At 42.2% G+C, this 25,637-nt stretch overlaps 1 protein-coding gene across 1 annotated transcript; it reads left to right on the top strand.

Moving 5' to 3' along the window:
• Window positions 1-2,451: 2,451 nt before the first annotated feature.
• syne3 (spectrin repeat containing, nuclear envelope family member 3) lies at window positions 2,452-23,925 on the top strand. Its single transcript, XM_080522934.1, has 19 exons — window positions 2,452-2,504; window positions 5,761-5,919; window positions 6,305-6,477; window positions 7,049-7,358; window positions 8,091-8,246; window positions 9,024-9,371; window positions 11,605-11,741; window positions 12,445-12,619; window positions 13,464-13,646; window positions 14,099-14,242; window positions 14,482-14,616; window positions 14,785-14,946; window positions 15,450-15,622; window positions 16,418-16,692; window positions 16,915-17,333; window positions 17,525-17,683; window positions 18,508-18,732; window positions 19,213-19,254; window positions 23,110-23,925. Exons 2-19 carry the CDS (start codon window positions 5,776-5,778, stop codon window positions 23,296-23,298), a joined length of 3,549 nt encoding a protein of 1,182 aa, XP_080379060.1. The 5' UTR covers window positions 2,452-2,504; window positions 5,761-5,775; the 3' UTR covers window positions 23,299-23,925.
• Window positions 23,926-25,637: the final 1,712 nt, after the last annotated feature.

The following is a 25,637-nucleotide window of genomic DNA, read 5'->3' as shown; positions in this document are numbered from 1 at the left end:
AAAACAAGCTGTGTTAGTTGACTAGCGATGTGTACATTTTTCGAAAGAAAAGTCAAAGCATTAGAACGTGTCACATTTTTTAACAATCAATTACTTATGAATGAATGAATGAATGAATGAATGGAATGAATGAATGGTCTTTATTGTCATTGCTACAGTACAGGTACCAAACAACGAAATTTAGGAGGGGTGGCTCCCCTGGTGTTAGAAAAAAAAAAAAAAAAAAATAGAAAAAAAAAAACGTTCGGGCCCGCCATCTAGTGGCTCAAAAAAAAATTGGCCCGAGGCCAAACCTAATTGCCGACCCCTGCTGTAGACCTCTTTCTTTCTCTTCATTCATTCTCTCATACAGTTACTCTGTGGGGCATTCAGTGAAAGAGAAGACAACGAAAGAGCAACGTCAGAGACGTCTTTCACCGTCTGTAGCTTCTGTGGATTTCTCTCCGTCCATTCAGCTTGGTTATCGATCACCCTGGCCTGCAAGATCAAATCACTTGTTATTGAAAAGCTACCATTATTTCTATAAGTCCTTTGAAGCAAGGGCTTGACATTTGCAGGTAACAAATAGTAGTTCAATATTGTTGTTAGCTTTGCATTCAAATCTGTTTGTCTAAGCACTGCCTCAGTCTTTCAGCACAGTGTTTAATTGAGATGGGAAGGGACGGTGCATGTATGCACTGACTAAGTACTGTAATTAAGGGGTCATGTATGTGAGTGTTTACAGTTGGATATGTTTTTAAAGGGGCAATCTGGGATTGGTACATCCATTCTTGGATTTTTAAGTTAATTATATAGAGCCATTGATTCTTGAAGAATACAACTTCATCATGAGCTTAGTTCAAAAAATAAGCTTGTTTTACTCTATTGTTTGTAAACAATGTAATTGTAAACCAACTGTATTGCTTCAAAACATGATTAAACCAATCGTTTTTATTTGATGGCCTTGTATCCATAGCTATGCCTATGAATTTGAGAGTGGTTACATTTCTCCAGTCCCATCCCTCAGCTGTCCCTCAGTGGCGGGGTGACCGCTTTATTGTTGTTTGAATCACATATTGCCCCTTTAAGGTGCTATAAAGTTGTAAAGTCCTTAATGAAGATAACACTTTTCCAATACATTGTCAAATAAAATTACAAAATACAATTTAAAAAACTTTACTGATTTCAAGACTAAGACAAGATCAGTTCCCAGCACATGTTTAACATATAAATCAAAGCATCAGAAATCCTATATGAATATGTATTGGTCCCACTTGAAATGTGTTACCACTTAAAGGTTTTATTAAGCCTTCATAAACCCTAAGGCCTTCATGGATTCACAAATCAGTTGTCAACTCTACATGGGTGATACAACAGGTTTTTTGGTGCTGTGCCAAATGCTTTTGCTGCCATTAAACCCTAAAGTATATTATTATTATTATTTACTTGTACATTTGGGAAGTATCGAATATATGTAGGCCTTCTGAAGGGGTTATAAAGTGTATAAAGTGGTAATTTGTTTAAAGTGGGATGTTTTTATTTTCTCTTTTTGATACATGTTATGGTTAAAGTATGCCACAAATCATTGTACAAAAGAATGTAGGCCTGCAAAGTTTACACTTGTATGAACAGTTTTTGCATATTGTTAATGTAAAGGTTTATGGAATTAGGGTTCAATGAATAAACTTATACTGCACTTAATTAAATACTATGTAGGCTATGGCTTCAGATTGACATGGATATCTTCTTAAATGTACAGTGATGTAAATTTGTTCCAAAGGCAAATAGGCTGTTTTATCATTAACATGTGAGGCTTAGCCTGGAGCTGCATTTAGTGAACTGTTGTTTGCCTCACACTGTGGGCAAAAATTAGGGTTAGTAGTTATTTGTGAACTACAGTACTTAGCTTTTCCACTTTGACTAGAAAGTCAATGGGTGAACCATTTTGCCGTCATTGAGTCTGATTCATACCCATGTCGATGCTGAAAATGAAAGAATGTACAATCAATGTATAATTTAATTAAACATTAATATGACATAATAATATGACAATTAATAAAAGAACGATTGATTAAATGTGTTGTGTGCTCTGTATTTTGTAATTCCCTCTATTTCCCTCTCAAATTAAACCAGTGACTTCAAAATTCTGATGTGAAAACCGCATGCGTTACTATACACCAGGCATGCACATCCACACAAAGATAATGTTTGTTACAATAAGTTAAATGGCAGCTGTATTAACACGTTGGCTTCTGCACATTGCACTGTCAATCAATGTAGACGACAGTCGTCCCCAGCGCGCCCTTCAGTTTGAATGGTTGACGTCGGACTCACACGCCCCCACGATTATCAGTTGCTCTGCGGATTTGCTGCTCTCGTCTGGTTAAATCAAGTCGGCCAGCCTGTGCAATGCAACTGTAGGGCCTTGCCTTCACTTCCTATTTTATCCGATAAGTGTACAGTGAATATCACGTCATTGTGTTCATACACGCCAGGTTTTACTTTCATCACATGCACCGATACCGGTAAGTTGCTTCTTCAATATATCGAAAATCGTTTCACTTATTGGTGCCTATTTGTGGGGATGATAGATCTACCATATGTATAACATAGCATGTTGACAAAGTTGATGTTCCTACCTCGCATTATCATTTCTACGCAGTCTTCCTTACATACCGTGATCATATGGAATGATAGGAAGTCCCAATTCTGAAATAGTCATAATTCGGTTACAGAGATATCTCACAAAACGCTGAAATATTTTGGTCGTTACATTTCCCTAAAGTTATATGGATTATTATGCAAATCATGAAATCCTGGGACAACGAATGTAGATCGTAATCGTCGTAGTCAACACGAAAGACAGTGACTTGTAGTTGCAATGACTACAACAACTAAAAAGGATCGGATACAATGTTGCTATTCGTGTGCAGTCAATCGTACTGTCGTTCACGAGCAAGCTAGCTGTCAGACAGATGGCGGGGAGGGGCGTACCCCTTCCTCTCAAAATACACTCAAGTTGTTGCAGGCTTACTTGAAATAGTTAATTTTACCCGTACAAGTTTATCAGCTTTTACCCCCTTTATCGCGACCATTTTGGTAGATAATACCCATGTGTTACTCTCTTCTAGAGAACAAGGGGTCTGCTGCTAGTAGAGGGAGTGACTGGAGAGCAGAAATGGGAAATTGTGGTGGAAGACATGACTCACTCTGGAAAATGACCCATTCTGACTTGGCTTAAAACAACAACACTAGAGCCATGGTAACCTTCTGCATTCAAGCTGCCCATTCTTCCCCTTATTACATACAGTACCATTATATAATGACTAGTCCTACAATGCACTCAAGGCTCCCACTATTCTTCAAGAAAGTAGCCTAGTTACCTTTAGGAGTGCAAAAGGCAGCATTTAAGTACTAGTAAACTAGTGGATTTAAACTTTTATTTATTTATTTATCATGTTTTTGGGGGTAGAATCTCTAGTTGCATTGTTTTCTGCATTTTTATTTTATTTTTAGGCCTACATAAAAATTCAGAAATATGACCATTGTGCTCTTTCAGGGTCTACTTTATATCACCCTGTCAGATGCATTATTGACATATCATTGCACTGCAGGTATCACTTTTCTTTAGGGGTGTAGGACATTTTAGGTTCCCACACACTCTGCAAGAACGGTATTCATATGCTCTGCCAAACATATGAGTCATACCAGGATATAATGGTATATCATTCTTACAGCAAGGCTGGGTTGCACCAACATGGATTAAATTAATCCTGGTTTAGACTTATTCTAGGGTTATTAAATCGAGGTTTAAACTGGTTTATAATTAATCAAAGACATGTTGCACATCTTTATTTTAACCCTGGATTAGTTAAACCAGTTTAAACATTGATTAAAATACGATTAGTTTATGTACTAATAAAGTGTAGCTGAGACTAGGCTGGTTGGTTGTCAATAGCTCCAATTACTCCAGATAAACCTGCTCTCCTGTAAAACCCAGCTGTTATCTCCCTCCTTGGTTCAAAATGAATATACTACTGACCCTTTAAACATGCAATTGCCTCTGACAATTCTGCAGACTGTGGGCTTGTGAACTCCAAAAAAATCCCTGTCAACCATTTGAAAACACCCATCCAGACTCTTTTGTAAATCTATACCACTGGGAAAAATCACTATTGTTAGGCCTATAAAATTCAATTGTGTTTAATCTATCTCAAATGTTCGTGCAAGAAACTCATTCCTTTCTTCTCATCCAGCGAAGATATGCAGCCATGTTGTCAATAAAACTGAAATAGATCTAACATAAACCTCCTCCAGGGGTGGTTTAAACTATATACTAATCCATCTTTACACTAGATTTAAAATGACTGGTGCAACAGACTTGAATTTAACCGAGGGTTAAGTGGAAATTAAACTGAGATTGCCAAAGGTTTAGATTTAACCAGGACTAATTGTAAACTAAATTTAAACTAGGTTTAAACTTTGGTGCTACAGGATTAGTACATTAACCTTGATTTAATCCAATTTAAAAGTTAAACCATGTTGGTGCAACACAGCCCAAGTGTTCTGATTACAGTACACATTATTAAACAAACAAGGTTTCTTGTGTGACACGTATTATGTTGATTTACGTTACACAAAAGCTATGTCTGATAGATCCTCCCGAGTGAAGAATTGTAGAAGAAATACTAGAGGAAAGATAGTGTTATATTAGCCTACATCTTGAATTAACAGTACAGTGTAACATGCATTTCAGGCTGCACAGGATGTGATGAATGTCCTTGAGACTGAAAAATTGCTATGTTGCTAACGTTGCTTTGATGAAGTACTTTTTAAACACTGTTTTTTGTACTGCCGTAAAAGATCAAATTAAATCAACAGTAAACAATAACAACAAATAAATAACAATAACAGTATCACAACAGTAGTACCACAGCACGCGACATTGTGTTAGTAGCTGTGTTTCCATAAAATGGCAAGCTCATTTTTAAAAAAGAAAAAAGAAAATATTAATTATGCGCGTTTCCATTAACTGGTTTAGAGCGAATAAGCTAGGCTACGTAAAATGTAATTCCGTCAGAGGATGATGCGGTATAGGCTACGTGTTTACGTTATGCGACTATTTTGTCAGTATTTACATCTATATAGTTTGATGTAAAGAACTCTCCCAACTGCAATGCAAAAAACACATACAAAATCTTTTGAAAAGTACAATAAAGCTTTATTTTTTTTAACAAAGTGTGGTGTGCATCTCAACTACCAGCAGTGCGATATCTGTAAACATCTGTAGACTCTCCGCTGCTTCAGACTCTTCCACTTGTTGTGCAAAATGGGCCAGGGTTTGTCAAATTCTTTGTTGAGCATCTAGTTTTTTAAGTCCTGGTATATTGTGGCATTTCTTTGCTGTTTGCCATCTAAGACATGTTTAGCAGACATGTTTTCGTCACTTGTAAGGGAATACCCGGGAAGACGCAGACAAGGGAAACAGTTGAGACACGTGAGTTGAGTTGAGACACATCAGAGTGTATTTGACAAACCTGTTTCCATTTAACTCTGATTCGCATAAGGCAAAAACCACCTCAAGCGAGTGTACATAAAAAATTGTTTCATATGAATGAAGCCGTTTCCATAAAATGTCTAATGCGAATCACTTCAAAATGCGAATCAGAATGGTTTATGGAAACACGACCAGTGATAGCTTCCTCAGCCCCAGCATCTGACCAAGCCTTTTTTAAATGCGCTGTACACACATTTTCTTTAAATACATCTGGTCTGCCACAGGTCCTGTGTCACCTCATGACCCAACAAGAGCAGCAGGAGTTTCAGGAGGGCCTGGAGGCGGCATTGTCCTGGATGCAGGCTGTCCAGGAGAGGCTGCGCGTCAATGACAACACCCAGGGCCCCAGAGCTGCCCTGGAGGCCAGACTCAGAGAGACAGAGGTGAGACCCTTCACCTTTGACCCCATGTGTAATACTCTATGACCCCTGTCATGTCGTGACACTAGAGTTGATCTCACTACGCTGTAAGGGTTCATGAGGGACTTGAGTCATCAACAGTGGATTGAGCCTACGTGGTTTCAGTGATGTAGAGAATCTAGTGGAGAGAAATTAACACTTGACACTGCTTTTTGATCTTAAAGGTGCAAGCCAAATGGCTGGCATGCCACTTGAGATAGGGGCTAGGGAAATGTGACCACTCTCTAATGAATAGATGCAAGCTCTGGATGCAAGGACTAACAGTCCATAGTTTTAAATGTAATTTCAAGTTTGTTTACAATGACATTGCTTATCGCATCCTATCATTTCATTGTGTTTTGGCGGGTAGAAAATCCATGAGTCGGAGCATGAGGGCCGTGTGAAGATGGACATTGTGCTAGTGGCGGCGGAGGTGCTCCTGCAGAACGGAGATGAGGAGATGAGGAACAACACCCATGCCAAACTCAAGGACCTCAAAGTGCTTTGGGAGGAGACCTGCACCTACATTGTTCACTGTCACAGGTACTGTCACACGTGCTTTACACACTATAGGGCTGGCCCAAACCATAACATGCTGGCTAAGATATTTTGTTATAGTCCCACCCGGCACTGTTTCAGTGACTATGGTGGATTTGTAACCAGGCAGCTCAGATTCAGCACAGCTCAACTCAGTTTTACAGTATGTCAATGGTCAACTGTAAGGGAGCTGTTTAGGAAGAAACGTGTTTTTCCTGAAAATGGAAACTGCTGTTATCCTCTCCCCCTCCAGCTACACCAGAGATCAAGTAGCTTTAATTGCTTGTGGCCACAAATACTAATTTACCCAGAAACATCTACAGACGTGAGTAGAATAGATAGCATTCTACTGCATTTAGTCAACTAGAGGGACTAATGACCAAACAGCATACCTTGTTTTTCATGCTATATTACACATGTCAATGTGTCCTGAGTTATCTATTTTACTTTTTATTTATTTATTTTGACTGGGTGTAGTTAGCATTTTTTAAAAAGTGTTATTGTCATGTGTACTGGGATACAGGGGAGTTTATGATAGTACAATGACATTTGTACATGTTTGTGTCCCCTCCATCAGCCGTATTGAGTGGGTGTGGCTACACTGGTGTGAGTACCTGAAGGCCTCTGAGGAGTTTGAGCTGTGGCTGGCACGCCTGCGGCGGAGCCTGGATCCCGAGGTGGAGCTCCAGCTGGGGTTGAGGGAGAAGCTATGGCAGGTGGACCACCAGAGGGTCCTGCTGAGCGACGTGCAAAGCCAGGCCCTGCTCCTGGAGAGGCTCCTGGATGAGGCTGGGGCCCTCTACAACCGCACCCAGGACCCCAGTGTGGACACGCAGGCCCAGGAGAGGCTGCAGGAGGCCTATAATCACATACGGGATAGAGCAGAGGTGAGGATGGAGGCAGATGGAGTTGGGAGTGTGTGTGTGCATGTGTGTGTGCGTGCCTTTCTTACTCAAGTAGATATCTCAAAGCTCAATTTCTGTCTCTATCTATCCCCCCAGATGGTCTGCATCAATCAAGGCTAGCATTCTTGTATGCCGCTACAATGAGGGGATAATGAAAAACATGTTGGTGTTTGTTTATTGTGTGTGTGTGTGTGTGTCTGTCTGTAATCAAATCCAGACAATGAACAGGGTGTGAACAGCAGGAGAGTTAGAATAACTTTCACATTAGGATTATTTCCCCATAACATGAGTAAGTAAATGTTAAGTCTACAGCTCAGTTTGTGCATCTTATTCTGTTGTAGTTCCTTTTTTTTGTTTTCTCTCCTGCCAGTCAAAGATGTTGTTACTCTCTCTCCACTAATTATTCACCTCTTTGAAACAAACTTCAACTTTCAAAGGAACCAGTCTTTTAACTTCACTTGTTTGAACATGCCTTGCTTATTCCTCCCAAGGGGAATAATATCCCTGTTCTGAATAATGTTCTCTTCATATGTTACTCAATTATTGAGTAGATGATAATGTTTGTTGCTCAAAGCTTTGATATGTGCTAAAACAGCAAATCACAGGCTAATGGGCGTCTCACCAAAAAAGATGGTATGCAAAAGATGGTATGTAAAAAAAGCAAAAAAGTAAAAACTTTAAATCATAAACTAAACGTGTCTCTTGATTTGATAGGAGCGGCTGGCATTGCTCCAGAAGATCGCAGAGGAACACCAGAATCACCAGAACTGTGTGTTGAAGTTCCAGTCGTGGCTGGTGTCAAAGACAGAGGAACTCGATGTTCTCACTGAGAGGGAGGACACCGCGGAGAACAAGCTCAAAGCCCTAGAGGTGAAATTATACAGTACACAGTGGGAAGAGATACCCCTCAGATACAGATCTGGGATCAGCTCACTAACTCTCAAAACTGAAAGTTGCCCATTATGAGATGAAATGCAAAAACTGTCTACTGATCACAGGCTACTTTATTATTTAGTGTTGGAGGCCTACAATTACATTTAAATTGTCCAAACCAAATTATATGGAAGCTGCCCTCTATGTAATGAACTGTAGTATTTTGTTTACATTTACATTTTGGGCATTTAGCAGACGCCTTTATCCAAAGCGACTAACAACAAATACATTTGTCTAAGTAAGTGAATCATCTATCCATCAGTCATCGTCATAAGAAAAACAAATCTATGCTAGGACCAGAATATAGGCTATGTATATTCATTGCAACAATATCCTAGGAAAGACTATGTTAATACCAGTAAACAGGCCCATTAAATGAAGTGCTGAAAACAGTTCTATGTGACGAAATAGCCATGATATATATATGGTGGACAGATTTTTTTCATTTCCAAAAATCATCATTCGCAGATCATGAGAACTGAACCCTTTGATGTCACCCCAGCAACATATTGTATATTAGTAAATATTGAGCTTACCTGTTTGAAGGAGAATGGAATTGAAATGGGGACCTACGCAGGCAGTCCAACAACTGAATAAACAGAATTGTCTTGTTACCCATCTAACATGCCTAAAATACTCCTTTCCCTATACCTATAATATAGAATGTGTGTATTGTAACATTCATTCTCCTCTTCCTCTCTACCTACCAATCAGACCTTGGACGACAGTGTCGCCAGCGAGGAGAAGACCCTGCAGCACATTGAGGGCGTGGCCGAGGCCGTGCACTCCAACACATCCCCGGCGGGGGCGGAAGCGGTGGTGGAAGAGGCAGAGGAGCTGCGGCTTGCGTGGCAGAGGCTGAGGCAGGGCCTGTGTGAGGCTGGGGAGGAACTAAGGACCAGCCTGGACTCCCAGAACGAGTATGTGACCCGCTGCCAACGGCTGGGAGAGGACATTGGTCGGCTCCAGGCTCTGCTTCACAGACTGGGCCGCGAGCTGGTAGAGAGAGAGGAGGGAGACAGGACAGAGGAACAGATGGTGGGGCAGTGGAGGAAGTATACGGTGGGTTTCCTTGCATGAAGTTTCTCTCCGTCTCTTCCTCTCCCTCTCTTTTTATCTCAATCACTTCCTAGTGTATACTCACTCTCTTTCATTCGCTGCACTGCTTTTTCTACATTTTCCTTTCCTCATCCCTTTCTTCATCTTTTTTTTCTTACTGTCCCTCTACCTTTTTCCCCTTCCATCTCTCTTTCCATTCCCTGTTCTTCCTTTCCTACTCTCTTTCAGTATCACCACCCTGTCACTGACTTGTCACTTTCACTCCATCACATCATAATTTACACCCTTATTCACGCTCCACACTTTCTAACTGAACTTCTACGAGAGTAGAGGGGCTGACCCTGTTAGGGAGGGGTGTGTAAGTACTACCTTGAATGAATTGGCCCTTTAGCGAAATGCCTGTGAAGGGTGCAGAGCTAATAAAATAGGTACTCTGGGTAACCTCACAGTCAAAACATACCTGCACCAGTTCTGTGCAAGTCTGTCCATAGTCTATGGTTCCATCTTGATATTCTGTAGTAGCTTTATATCCTGTTTCCTTTACTTACTGAACATATATGAAAACAGACCTCAATAATGATTCTTTCACCACTGACTGAGTAAAGAGGTCCAGACACATTTAAACACTTCAGTAAATTAATATACTGCTGTTATAATGTCATAAATACAATATACAACTGGTACCAATTCTGTGTTGTAGAATAGAGTTACTCCTAAATAGCACTACCTTCAACAGCATAGACATTTGACAACGGCAGAGTCTGCTCTGACTCTGGCAATTGGTTAACTCTGGCTCTAAGGAGAAGATTGAATTAGTGTTATGCCAATTTGCAAGAGTTCAGGCCTATTTATTTCAATTCAGTCAAGTCAACAGATTACGTATTTTCCGCACTATAAGGCGCACCGGATTATAAGGCGCACCTTCAATGAATGGCCTATTTTAGAAATGTTTTCATATATAGGGCGCACCGGATTATAAGGCGCACTGTCGTTTCTTTTTTTTTTGACTGGGGTTGCGTTATGCATCCACTAGATGGAGCTGTGCTAAAGGGAATGTCAACAACACAGTCAGATAAAGTCAAACTTTATTAAGCGTTCTGACAACTCCGTTCACTCCCATGGTAACGTTGTTCAAACGTTAATGTGCATATTAACAATAACATATTAACAATATTAACAATATCTCCCAGCCTTGTTCACTCTTCTCCCAAACGTGGAGGGGAACTTTTCCCTGATTCAGTAAACACGTAGTAAAAGAAACAGTCTGATAGTATTGTCGTTAGGTATACTGTGTCGTCGGAAACGTATCTACTGCCATCGATAATGTTCTCTCTTCTCTTGGGGTTCATAACAACGTAATGATCAGAGTGATCTTAAGTTCAAAATCTAAAGCCTATGATACACGGGCAACTGTGAAGAAAAGGACAGGATGTTATCCTCCGTCTCGTCAGGTTCTCCTCCTTCATTTAAGATGTCTTTGTCTTTGTGGACCTCAAGCTTCACATTCCAAAGGCATGGGTGTTCTACAATGACATGGAGACAGAGGGATGAGATGTTCATTAATTCAATTCAGTCAAACATTCAAACTTTATTTCAGTAAACACGTAGTAAAAGAAACAGTCTGATACCACTAAATCAAACGTTAGTGCATGACTCAACATTGTTCAGTTATGTATAACACGTAAAGCTCACTTTTTCAGTTCATTCCTCGTCCACGAATCCCTTGAATTATTCTTCTTCAGTGTCCGAATTGAACAGTTGGGTGAGTACGGCATCCATTCAGAGCACATGATAGCATAACAATAGCATAGCATTCGCGGAGATTCCAAGATGGCGGCCGTCGTTTACTGATTACCGTAATGCTGCAAGCGGTGCGGCTTTGTAGTTTACCAGTCGTACTGAAACATTTTATTATTATTCCCAAAAAAATATTGGTCATGTAATTTTTACATTTTGATCCATATATAAGGCGCTCCGGATTATAAGGCGCACTGTCGTTATTTTTTATTTTTTTTGGCTTTTAAGTGCGCCTTATAGTGCGGAAAATACGGTAATTGAAATTCCAATGTAGAATTGAGAAGTGCCTATGCTCAATAAGGATTTTTCAGCTCTTGATTTGAATATCAATTCACTTTCTGAACTGGAATGGATATGACCCCAATCTTGGTCCGCTCCACTGGGACCAACCCATGTTCTGACTGTACTTTTCCACATGTTGGGTTTTCCATATTCCCAGAGTGTCCGGAATACTCTGTCGGCAGAAGAACCCCAAGTGGAGCACCTCAAGGCTCAGCTGAAAGAACTCTTCCGTTTTCCCAATGATTCCCGGCAGCTCTCTGATGATGTGCTGTCCGTAGTGAAGGAGCATCAGAGGTACAGTGGACAGTTAGGGCTGGGGTCAGTAGTCTAAAGTGGCTTCCCTTCCTCGCCTCCTTTCCTTCATGTTAATGGATGTGAAAGAACTGGACAGGGGAATGTTCATCCACAGTAGGCATCTGTCATATTGCTTTTCCCTATCCTGTGTGGGAGGCTCCAAATTGCTTGAGCGAATACTGTAGTGCTGAACTGAGCAAATAATACCTCACTCATTATTGTCTTTAGCAATGTTTTTGTGATTATTCAACTAGTTTTAGTAGCCTGAAAATGCACTGCAAATCATGTAAATGCTAGTTGCAGTATTCAAAACTCCCATTGGATTATGTCTCATCGTGTCTAGTAGAACTATTACAGTCAAGATGAGCCTTTTGCTCACTTTTTTTTGGGAGCCCAAAGAGAGTGAACTTGAATGTTGAGTTGTAGTGTTCCTTCATTATCATACCAGTTTCCATGTCATGCCATTTTCATGCTGTTACATGTTGTATTGAAACCTTGTGACCGTGAAGAATCCTACCTCCCCGATGATTCCTACTGTATGATTCCACATATTGATGATATCAATTATACTGTAACTGTGTCTTTTTCCGAATTTAAGACTGTATAATTTGTCTAACTGTGAGAAGTAGAATGTCCTCCTAACACATCTAAACTGTACTTAGTGGAAGAAGCAGCATGCTAATGCTTTAACCTGTGTCCCCAGTGTGAAGTGTCGTACGATGAAGCTGTGTTCGGAGTCAGAGACGGGGCTGAGGCAGGTACTGCAGGACCCTTTGCACGGCTACAGCCAGTGGAGCCTGCTGGTCTCTCAGGTTCTAGGGGCTTCCTCAGAAGTGTCAGAGTTCTCCCACATCGCCATGCTGGTGCAGAACATTGAGGTAAAACACACCAGACTTCCACTTCAGTCTCCTTAGAGTAGTGTGTCGACAGAAAGAGAGCAAGCCACTGTAGGCTACTGTGACTGGAGTGCAAAACCTTTCCTGATCAGTGACGTTAATGGATCAATTAGCAAATACCAAGAAAAAGTCATGTTACTGCAGCCCTCAAAGGACTGGAATTGTGCTCTTCTTGCCTACACTGTAACCATCATAGAAAACAGTATGATCTATTCAAGTTATCCAATGTTCCTGGATAATAAGGTACCCTAAGGAAATCAAATCAGTTCTATATAGGGTCCTGTCCTTTGCAGACAAAATTTAATCTATCCTATGAATTGACTGCCAGAAAATGTACCCATCCCCCCTATCCTGTAGACATTGGAGTAATGTATTCCCAGGGAGTTGAATCAATCCCAGATCAACAAAAGGAAGATCTGAGGATTGGGCTCACTGTTGACACAAAGGAATGTATGATCGTTTATAATTTAAATGACCTGAGGTGCATTTTGTACTACTTATATGTTTCATCTGTGGTTTGTTCACTCTTTAATTCTTTCTCTCTCTCTATTTCGCTCATTCCCCTCCTCTAGTTCTGTACCGCATCTCCAATTCCTTTTGTACTGTATTTCACACTGGTTTATCATGTCTTTTCATGTCACATGTTTTCTAGCGCTCTTTTACACTTGTGATTAAACACTGATCTTGCTTTCTCTCCTTTTCTATCCTCATCCTCATCCTCCCCTTCCCCCTCTCCCTCTCTCTCCTCCACCCATAACCCTGCTCTGCCACCATCAACCCTTCTCCCCCACCCTCAACCCAACCCAACCCCACTCTCTGTCTGCAGAAGTTACTGAAGCACAGTCTGCAGCTGCAGGAGAGGTTGAGCCTACTGCAGGTGAAGAGAGACCTGCTGGGCTCGGTGTTTGGCCCAGAGAGAGCTGAGAGTCTGCTCGCTGAGCTCAGTGCCTCCATCAGGAGCAGAGAGTTACTGCACAGCAAGCTACTACAGAGGAAGAGCAGACTGCAGGTGGGCAGGACATCCCTTGGCTCCATTGAAATACTTTAAAACCCCCCAAAATACTTTAAAACCTTCCTTAAAGTCATCACTGATCTTATATGATCGGATTGGTCCAAGCTACATTTATTTTTTTTATTTACATTATTGCATTGCTTTCACCTGTCAAGTAATGTCAGATCAGTGATTTCTTCAAGGAAGGATGCTTTTTGAGTATTCAAACAGGGCTCTTTACTCACTACTCTACTGACTGGTTGTGTTGGAAAGTGCATTTTCCCCACACTATTTAGTAGATATACATGTAGCGAGTGTAGAGTGCTTAAAAGACCTGGATGTCAAGTGATTAGATTTATCTCCTAAAATAAATTGAAATGAAAATGACCCCAACCCCGCAACTCACTGTAATGTAATTATGTCGATAATCTATTTTTAATCTGTCCTCATTTCTGATGTTCTATTCCTAGGGTTTGATCTCGAGAACCAAGGACTTTGGGGATGCCTACGAGTCAATCAGGAACAAGCTGACCCTCCTGAGAGACAGAGTCCTAATAGCAGACGGACTCCAGCCTGACATACTGGCCAAGAAGAGCCAGTCAGACCAGCTCAGAGTGGGTCAACTAACACGTGAATCTAGGACCAGTAAATGAAAGTGCAATGCATGATACAGTAGCAGCTCATTCATTCATTAGTCAATTCCATTTTTTTTGTTTTGTTTTGTTTTTTTAAATCGAAAATATATTTAAAAAAAATAAAGAACCCACTAACAAATAGTTTTCCTCTGGCAGACTGACAATTCCATCCACTCTCTGAGTCTACAGGAACATATAAGATGTGCTTGTGTCCTCAGGTGATCAAGAAAGATCTGGAGGACTGTGAGGCCCACATCACTGCTCTGGAGACTCTGGTGTCATCCAGTTCCACCAACAGAGCCCAGTTTGAGAGGCTCTACTCAGACTGGAGACTCCTCTACAGGGCAGTCAGGGTAAGACAATCTTGTCTGTTTAGTTTGAAGAAATATCTCCCGCTTAGCTTAGTGTCTAATTGATTACATCTTTTTCACTGTGTTTCTATTTGCATTAGACTGTCTGTCCGTCTGTCTGCCTGTCTGATGTGTTGTTTATCTGTGTATGTATTGATGTGTGTGTGTTAGGTAAAGGTAAAGCAGAGCGAGGAGAGCATCTGCGAACATGAGAGCTTCCACGAGAGCCTGCTGAACGTGGAGAAGTGGCTGATGATCATGAGACAGAAGTTGGTGTCCTATCGCAGCCCTGCAGGAGAGTGGAGTGTAGAGAACCGGCAGCACGAGGCAGAGGTACTGTATGACTGGCACACAACAACACTGTTGACCCTTGCTGTTGTTGTCACCCTTTAAAGGCACAATCTGGGATTAATGTCTGCTGTTCAATGGTTATTGATTATGGTTAATTCGGAGGAGTGTATGACAGTACAATTAAATTATACGCATTCAAATTCATGACATACCTAGTGATTCTTGAAGAACATGACCTATAAATGCCTAATCTTAAATACGACTGCTTTTTCTTATAACCGAAAGGTTGATTTACGTCATTGTTTGTAAACAATGTCTATGTGAAGAAAGGATGAATAGCTTTTATACATTTTAAAACTATCTTTCAGTATAATGGACTGTTAGTCCTTGCATCCAAGATTCTGAATTTGAGAATGGTCACATTTCTGGAAAAACAAATGCAGGACGCACGTTATAGACTAATTATGGCATAGCAGTAGTATTGACGATGAGTTTAGTCTGCATTGATTCATTGTACCAATGCTGTTCCTATTCCGGTCCTGCAGAGGGCGCTGGGTGAGTTCCCAGAGAAGGAGCTGCAGCTGCACCAGACAGAGGCGCAGGGCCAGGGGGTGCTGCAACACACCTCAAAGGAGGGCAGGGTGCACATCATCAGGGACATGAAACGCCTCCGTGACTCCTGGATGGCCCTCCACGACCTCAGCCTCAACCTCTTCAGGTACTTTGAATGAAACATTGATTTTTGAATCTTGATTACTATGTACATTGCATCTATATTTGTTATGTGCTTTTTGTTTTTGTTGTCGTTTTGTACTAAATGTCCTGTGCTGTCATATCTGAATGCCATAAAAAGTTTTAAAAGTTATGGAAAAAAAAGTTACTCTTTTATACTTCACTGGGGGTGAATCTCAAAACTCCATGTCCTCCTCCCTCCTCACCTCATTCTCAAAACGCATTGTAGGAAAAGCTTCCAAGCTTCCTCCCCAAAGACCTTCTGTCCAATTAGTTTTGAGAAGGAGGTGAGGTGGGTGTTTTGAGATTTGGCCTGAGTGCTGTGGATAGAAGTTGTCCTAAGGCCACAAGTTGCAGATCTAGGATCAAGAGTTCCCCTTATCTAAATGTTTTGGTAGCTCCTAAGTTGCCAAGATAGCAAACGAACATCATAAATCCAGGTAAATACACTCAAGATTAGGAACATTAAATGACCGTCTTAAGTCAATTGTAGATGAAAGATTAGCTTAGTGCTATGAAGCTTCTAGGACACTCACTCCTGAATGGTGAGGTACAGTATAATTCCCAATGCATTGATGCATGGACAAAGAAGGCACCTGTCCTATTTCTTAATTTTTTTCACTCTCTTTCTCTTTTGAAAGCCATATGTATTAGCTACACTTTCCCTATACACCTAATGGCATATCAATACACCAATCATCAGAGGAAGAATTTTTTTTATGATGAACATTTAAGGAGTATCACAACTGTTACAACTGTTCTTTCTCCATTCATTTGCTAGGTTGCTGAATGACCATAGCTCCTTAGAGGACCATGACCCAGACCTCCAGAGGGAGAGATTTAGTGGTCAACCTGGGGACCATGCTTCCCTAGACAGGGAGGTCCTACTAGGGGAGGCAGGGAGCCAGGTCAGGGGTAGAGGCTCCAGCAACCAGAGGGAGGGCCACCCAGAGGGAACCCCAGGAGAGGGCCATGGTGCCTGGGCATACGAAAGCTCCCGAACAGGGGGGAGAGGGGAAAGGATGGAGGAAGGGGAGGGAGGGAGTTTTGAGGCAGGTGAGGGGTCAGAGCTTAGGGGGGAGGTGGGGGTGGGGGTGAGGGTACAGGAAGGGTTCGAGGGTAGTATAGAGAGTATGGATCACTCGGGGAGACGGGACATCGAACAACACATTTCGAGCCCAACAATATTACCTCAAGGGGCTCGTCAGAAACAAGAGAATGAGAGAGGGAACAGGGAATCAGAGAAAGAGAGGGGTGGAGGACACAGTCTGGCTATAGGGGAAGTTGACTCCTTCATTTGGCGAGAAGGGTTCGGTCCAGATGGAGAGGGGGAAACCAGGGAGGGCAAAACAGGAACAGTGATGACTGTAGGCTTCGCTGGAGGAAGAAGCCCACAAAGTGGAGGGGCAGAGCGGGTCTCTGTGTCCAGGTCCACTGGGAGAACCGGGGAGTGGGTGGATGATCAGAGGTCCAGGGGTGCGGTCGAACCTTTGACCATTGCAGTACAAGTAGGGAATTGTCAGGGTAACGTACAGGACTACAGGGAGGGACCGCTGGACGAGGAGGAGAGGATTGGAGGGGAGAGTTGCCTACACGCGGGGAGGTCGTTCACGCCCATCATGGAAGTGCCAACGTCATCATCTCAACAAAGCCCCACTGGAAAGGCATCTGCACAGGGATCAGCTCGACACACACTGGTATGATCTTCCGTTACATTTCAATAGAAGGAGAATTTCTTGCATTTCCTAGTCCAGGATTAGTCTCAATCTGTGGTAGGTTAATCCGCCACATAAACAAAGTATTCCAGTCTGTAAAACATTGTGTTTATGCTTTGTAACAGACAATTCAAAAGTGGCTAACATGCTATTGTTGTGTTTGGGTCCTTCAGGCAGGTCCAGGGCAGGCTCTGAGCACGGCTGACTATGAGGATAAGAGGAGAGAGTTTGAGGTATGGCTACAGAGGGAGAATGACCTACTCTCAGGGATAATAAACGCCAAGGGACCGCTGAGCACAAAAGCACTGAAGATCAGACAGAACACACTCAAGGTTAGTGTTATAACTTGAAATATAACTCCCTCGTTCAAGCGACAGACACTCATACCTGTTCTACATGGCACACTTTTACCACTCTGCAATGTTCCAAGCTCCTGAACATGCCCCTGTTTTCCAAATTTAAAAGTTAGAATTTCTCTGTAACCTAGGAACATTATGTTCAAAGCAAACCAAATCTCCCAAATTCTAGAAACTAGAACACCTACAAGTAAAGCCTTGACAAATACATTGAAACATCCAGGCACTCATCCAGGAGACTAAAATAAACGTTGGCAGCTGCTCTGACAGTCAGACAGCCACCCGCATTTGCGGTTCGCATGTAAGTGGCAGGTTGGAAAAACACAAAACGCACCTTGAAAGTCAGAAGTGCACAAGTCAAGATAAAGGATTTAAGGATTATTCTGGAAGAACTTATTTAGTCTTGGGGAATACATGTAGTTCAACTACATTGTGCAGTAATGTGGTGGTAGTGAACAATAGTGTTTTCCAGAAGTTAATTACTTTTTTTTCCATGTAGTGGTGTAGTAAGCTGCTGTGGGGGGTGGGGGGGGTCACATAAGTCTTCAACTGTTACATAGTAGCGCTGTAGCTCATTCTGTGTGGGAATGGGGTACCTATGTTTAGGGATTTGGCATTGAGAACAAGGAGACATGTGGAGGAACATTAGCAACTGTGTCTGCTCATTCCTCTCTTCTACCCTCCTTCACTATATCCCCCTTCCTTCAAACTCCAATTTCTCTCTCTCTCTCTCTCTCTCTCTCTCTCTCTCTCTCTCTCTCTCTCTCTCTCTCTCTCTCTCTCTCTCTCTCTCTCTGCAGGCCCTGAGGTCAAGTGTGGGCTGGGGTCAGGAGCAGTTCCAGCTCCTGCTGACAGGAGGCCAATGGACCGGGGCTGGGGTTGCAGCTGGGTCTGTGACTGGGGCAGGGGCCAGAGCTAGGACAGGGGTGGAAGATACGGATTTGGAAGACCTACGCTATCGCTGGATGCTCTACAAGTCCAAACTGAAGGACGTGGGGGACCTCAAGGCTCGGCTGAAGGTCAAGGTGAGAGATGCTGTTGTGTAGAAGAGAAAAAGAAATGCCCAGCAGATGGCACTAAAGAATAGCCATTGGCAATGATGAGATTATGCATTGCTCTGTCTCAACCACAAGGGGGTGGTGTTTAATCAATGTTAAAGGGATGGGTCACTCTAATATCAAATATCTGTGATTAATCACATACCGGTACCTTCACTCCAATTGATCTTGGTTATTAAGCAACTTGCACTTCCACATTTTCCAATATAATGGAAATGTTTGGGGTCCATTTCTCTGGCCACAGTCACAGACATTTGATTTGAGAGTGACCTATCCATTTAAGCAATACAGTTCAGTGTCGATATGAACATATCATTTTTTTCTTCATTATATTCAGTCGGAAAATGTCTGCAGTTACTGTTCTTAAGCTTTGTTGGGCAAAATAGTCTGATAGGCTTTTAGTGTTTAGGGACACAGAATGGATCTCAATGGTACATGTCTTTCCAGGGTACCAGTGCTGAACAAGAGGAAAACACCAGGACAGTAAAGGTACGGTTAAGACATGTGCTTATGACTTGATCAAGCATCTCCTTTTGATAGTACATCTGAGGTTATTGGCAAGGGCAAAGTAATTGCCAGGACAATTAGTCAAAGGGTTGAAAATAATTGATCAATCTCACTGCCCAACGCACTGCAAGCAGTTTTTGACTTGGGAAGTAGTGACTCTCTGTTTTTAAAGTGGCCTAATTCCAGCACTTATTACAGAGATTCATTGTGTTCTAAATGTTGTATACAAAAACTCCCTTTTGAATGAAGAGTGGAGAGCGCTAGAGCGAAAACCCCCAGGTGGTCTGGGTTGCACCCCCAGGTGGTCTGGGTTGCACCCCCAGGTGATCTGGGTTCCACCCCCAGGTGGTCTGGGTTGCACCCCCAGGTGGTCTGGGTTCCACCCCCAGGTGGTCTGGGTTCCAGCTCCAGGGGCCACTCGTCTGACCACCCAAGATTGGCACTGACTCGACCATGGCGCCTCGTTTCCCTTGAACAAACACAAGTTAATTTAGGAGCACAGTAGGGGCAGTGAGAAGATTAAGAAATGCCATTTACCCTCAACCTCCATCACCCTTACAGGGAGTGGCGCTTATCAGAATTCCACAGGATTTTGCACCTTGGGTAGGTGCAAATCATGAGTAACAATTATTGGGTAACAGTCTTGTGTAACAATTTGGGCATCTAATCTTTCCTCTTGACACTGATCAAAGGCCAGTTTTGCTTTATTCCCCGATGGTTCATGTTAGGATTCAATGGCGGTAAGCTGATCCTATATCTGTGACTAAGGGGAGCTTCTGGCTCTTTCCCTTGTTTCACACCTTATCCTACTCCCCATCTGTTGATGCCTAGATGAACAGCCTGTTCCAAGTCCTCTCTGCCCAAAGTTGAAGTAACCTAATACCTTTAGACACAGATCTAGGAACAGCTTGCTCTGTCCTAATCCTACCTTCAACCATTAGGGGCGAAACCACCAAAGATGACCGTAGATCAGTCTAAGTGGCAACTTTATTCAAGCCTGTCCTCGCCTGCCCTTTTTCTCATATCGGAAGTCTGTGAATGCAGCAGGTGCGTGGATGGATAAAAATAAGGTGCCTTGCCAGGTCTACCCCCTGTGGTTGTCTTTATGAGAAAAACAACAGCAGTCAGAGATGGAAAAAATATAGTCACTCAGAGCAGTCTTAAGTCCATTCTAAGTAGCCTGTGGTTGATAAACATCAGAGCTGCATGTCGTCATCATCTCACAATGGGGTATATTTTGATCTACTTGTGCTCTAGCCTTTTACGCACTCCTGGCTCCACACGTTCCAAGATTTGGTATTCCCATTTTGAAAAGATGTGTGCAGCATTTCTCGCCAAATAGGGGTTCCAGTCTTTACGCACTTGGAAGATCAAACACTTTGCCTCAAAATCCGACCCCTCTGGTGGCCAATGGAAATCATCTATGAGTTCAATTCAAAATATATTTGAATCCTATGTCCTATAGGCAATTCTTGAAGGCAGTCCTTCTGGATAGTAAAATATAAAAGCAAACCATGCGAAACCTCTAATGTTGGGACTAATTGTGCTGTGGGGATCTTCAATTGGGTGTAAGTTGGTGAGGATAGTGTTTTTGAGGATAGAGTTTATTCACACCCTAAATTACATAATTCAAATGTGATTGTTTTAGGCCATTTACAATGTCAGCAGATCAGACTATATGTGTTGCTACTGCTAACAATGTAGACTCTTTGGACCCCTATATCTGTCCTGACGTGGACGATGACGGCACATACACTCACATAACTCTTTATTAGGAACACCTGTACACCTTCTGATTCATTCAGGTGGTGTAATGTTGTGGGGAATGTTTTCTTGGCACACTTTGGGACCGTTAATACTAATCAGTCATCACTTAAATGCCACAGCCTATTTGAGCATAGTTGCTGACAATGTGCATCCCTTCATGGCCCATCTTCTAATGGCTACTTCGAGCATGATAATGCACCATGTCACGAAGCAAAAGTCGTCTCAAACTGGTTTCATGAACATGAACATGACAATGAGTTCAGTGTTCTTCAATGGCCTTCCCAGTCAACGGATCTGAATCCAATAGAACACCTTTGGTATGTGGTAGAACGGGAGATTAAAAGCTTGAAAGTCCACCTGAAGAAATTGTGTATGCAATCATGTCATCATGGACCAGAATCTCAAAAGAATGTTTCCATTCAATTAATGCCATGAAGAATTGAGGCTGTTTTGAGAGCAAAGGAGGGCCCTACCCAGTATTATTATTGTTAATAATAATAATAATAATAATAATAATAATATGTTCCTAATAAAGTGTAGATGATAGATAATAGTATTATCACTATTAGTGGAGTGTTTACAGGTGCTTATTAGGAGCAACTTCCAGTTGATAGTTTACATAGATACCCACCCCCTAGTCCACAGCATACCTATACACTAGCAAGTCATACTTATGACTTAAATGTCAAATGAGGACACTCCCCTCAATCAAATAGAAATCTTGTTGTCATCAACAAGAAATCCATCTCCAACTTTTTAATTAACACCACAGGCAGTTTTTAATAATAAAATATGTATTATAAATGACAGGTACACCAATTACATTTGATGATGGAACATAAAACACATTCAACCATTATTGCAATTATCACTGTCTTTACAATCATTATAATCACTTTCTGTGTTAATATCGATGTTGGAGATTAATAGAATGCAATCTATAAATTGCAGGTATGCTTCTGGGTTTAATTATTGGTGCCTGATGAGATTAGTGTCCATCACATGATTGATTTATGGAATGGAATGGACTTTATTTGTCATTGCTACAGTACAGGTACCAAACAACGAAATTTAGGAAATTTATGTACAGTATTTTAAGGGTGCTTAGCACCTGTCTGTCAAATAGTCCCATGGGGGTCTGCTTTGTTTGAGCACCTGGGGAAGGTTCTGGATTTTGGATATAGAGATAGAAGGAGTACACCTCTGTCGAGAGGCTCTAGTTTGCTCCTCCTCCTCCTCTTGTTTTAATCCTCTCTCGCTCCTGGAAACAATGGAAGAGGAGGCAGTTAGTGAAATGAGTGAACACAGAGGGTGGAGGGCAGGGAGGGCACAGAGTGGGTGAGTATTTACCAGCTTCTCTGAAAAGAGCGCTGCCTCACTCTAAACCACTCACACCTGCTCTGACAAGTGAACACTTTTCATACAACCCTGATTTGATTTGTGTTTTTCTCTGTGTTGTTTGTTTTACAGTGACCCTGTGATTCATAAAACACACACACTCACAACTTGACTGAGTTGATATGGCGTATCTGAGACATTAGTGTGTTTCGTTATCGGTGGAGTCTAGCTTTATTATTTGTGATGTATGACAAATATTTATCAATATTTTTGCCTCACAGAATGGTGAAGGCAGATGCACCGGTACATTGAATTAAGATTAAATAGAGGAGAAGGTGGTCAAATTTTCAGAAAGCTGAAACACGCACAGACAAGCAAACACTTTATCTCTTTCTCTCTTCCTCTTGCTAGTGCACACACACACACACACACACACACACACACACACACACACACACACACACACTCTGATTGATGATGATGTCAGAGAGGTAGCGGAAGCATAGGTGACATTGGGTACCCTCTAAAAGGTGGAATTATCCATCTCCATCACTGACGATTCACTTGTGCTCTGTATGATATGGAGCCAGCCATGAGTGTCCTAGATAGACTGTGACAGAAGAGGGGGTTTGACCGCTCTAATCAGGAGGGTGTGTGTGCGTGCAAATGCCTGTGCATGTGTGAAAATCTGAATGCATATATAATAATATCTATTTACATCTTATATGACAGCAGAAGTCTCCAGGCCTGCTGTACCGGGTGTGTCGAGTGGCACTGCCGCTCCAGCTCCTGTTGCTCTCCCTGCTGCTGCTCGCCTTCCTGCTGCCCCTCATGGAGGAAGGCTCCAGCTGCTCCGTGTCCAACAACTTCCGCCGGTCTTTCAACATCATGCTCCGCTATGACGGACCCCCACCCACATAGGGAGATGACTGGGCGACAACGGGGTCAGCGTTCATTCCTACGTTGTGGAATATTGTTCTGGAGAAGAGCAGACTGACATGTAGGGTATGTCATGTAATTTCTATGTGCCATGTTCAGTATGTTGAATGTAAATGTTGAACCCTACCCCAGGACTATTACCCTCATTATCAACACCACCTTTGACCCAAAGTCAACTGCACCTGGTTTATGGACAACGACAGCCCACTGCCTGCATAAGAGAGGGATATAGAATATTGGGAATATGGAATTTTCAACTTTTACCTGTTTTCGACTTGACTCTCACCCCATCACTGATGCCCTATAGAGTCAACCCCATCACTGATGCCCTATAGAGTCAACGCCATCACTGATGCCCTATAGAGTCAACCCCATCACTGATGCCCTATAGAGTCAACCCCATCACTGATGCCCTATAGAGTCAACCCCGTCAGCTCCTTCGAGATCATGCATCGCTACAAGGCTTCTCCACCCACATGAGAGAAGAGAACAGGTCTTTACCTCCCTCTACCCACAAACCAGAGTGGGTGGCATGAATTATGCACACCCACAAACCCCCCACCCGCCCTCTAAAAGAGGGAATATCAACACCGCCTTCTTCTTCTACCTTTATTCCCATCACCTGTATGCTGTCCTAGAGTCAACTTGTAAACTTCACCTGCCACTACAAACATCATACCGTGTTTATTTCCACACTTAAGAGGCCACTGTCATCACGAGTAGCATAAAAAGGGCTTACTTTTTCTCAACTCATGTCACAAATCATGAATATGAAGTATGCAATGTGAAGGGAGATGTTCATCTGTTCATGAGGGTGGTGGTAGCCTAGAGGTTAGAGAGGCCAGCAAGCAATCAGAAGGTTGCTGGTTCGATCCCCGCCTCAGGAGGGAGCTTGCATGTGCCCTTGAGCAAGGCACTTAACCCCCAATTGCTCTGTCTGTGCCGAATATGGCTGACCCTGTGCCTAGACCAAAAATACCAAATTCCAACAATTTACTGACAAGTTGATTACATGGCAACGAATCAGTAAAAAAAAAAAAGAAGAAAAAAGTAACAACCCCCAAAAGAAAGATCTGTCTGAGTGCTTTGGTGGTCGACGGCTTCACGCTTTCCTTTCTGCTAACTCTGTGTGTTTGTGTCTGTGTGTGTGTGTGTGTGTGTTTGAATTTTTGTTTATGTAAGTGTATGAAAGAGCGTGTCTGTGTGTGTGTGTGAGAAAAATGAGTGAGCGAGTGTGTGACCATCCAGTATGTGTCAGAGTGTGTGGGCAGCCTTGGCTCTTTCCACCTGTTCCTCTCGACTCAAGCTGTTCCACACTCTGCGCCCACAGAGCCATGCTAATGCAGCAAGTCCATTGCACTCCAGTCACTCTCCTATTCAAATAAAGTACCCCTCCCACACACACACACACACACACACACACACACACACACCTACTACAGTAGCTAACCAGATATTCCTCTCTAATGATATAGTGTATCGGATGTACTGTAGGATGTGGTATTATTTATGATTATTTTTTGGTGGTTGATGCTAACACGAAAAACGCATTGCGGTTTTATCCCTATAAGGAGATACTGCTATAATATCATATATTTTAGGGGTAGGAGATTTGTTGTTTCCTTGCATGTAAGATGTGTATTTTTTAAAGCTTTATTTTTGTCCTTTGTCCTAAAGTACACTTATGTTATGCTAAAAGAGCACTGTGTTAACATTTAATTGGCTATTTAATGATAAGGAAGGAAGTAGGATCATTCTAAAGTAGGAAGTGCTCGTCTATCAAAAACCAATGTCCTTTCTATCATGTGTATCATTCATTTGTAATCATTTACTTGCAAATGGAAAAAGGCTGTGTCGTAACTCGTAACTCTTTTCGCCGTTATTTGCAGTACCTGCTTCTGACTACACGTCATATTTCATGTCATTTGTACTGTCAGTATGAATGTTTGAACTAAATACTTTTCTTTTCTTAAGGTGCTACAGTCTATGTTTGAACATCATGTAAAGATGTTGGCATAGTTTAACAGACATTTGAAAGAAGTTATAAAATGGAAATAGCTCCTGTTATGGGAGAATGACCTTTTTTGAGCAGATTCTCAAACAATGCTAGTGACCCGCTCAACCTCGCCCTCTCCCCCTTCTTCTCCTTCTACATCTCCCTCTACCCCTCCCCCTCTCGCTCTTTTCTCATTCACTCACTCTATTTTTTTCCTGCCCACGTCACATGTATGTTTTACGGACCCCACGCATTACTATGGCAACAGAGACCAAATCCAGTTATTCTCTTAGGGTCCTGTTAAACAGGAAGGACATTTGTTTCA

This window comes from Nansenia antarctica (genome assembly GCF_963989245.1).
Source record: "Nansenia antarctica genome assembly, chromosome: 1".
Classification (NCBI taxonomy): Eukaryota; Metazoa; Chordata; class Actinopteri; order Argentiniformes; family Microstomatidae; genus Nansenia; species Nansenia antarctica.
The sequence above is the reverse complement of the archived record's forward strand: the minus strand, read 5'-3'. Positions and strand labels throughout refer to the sequence as shown.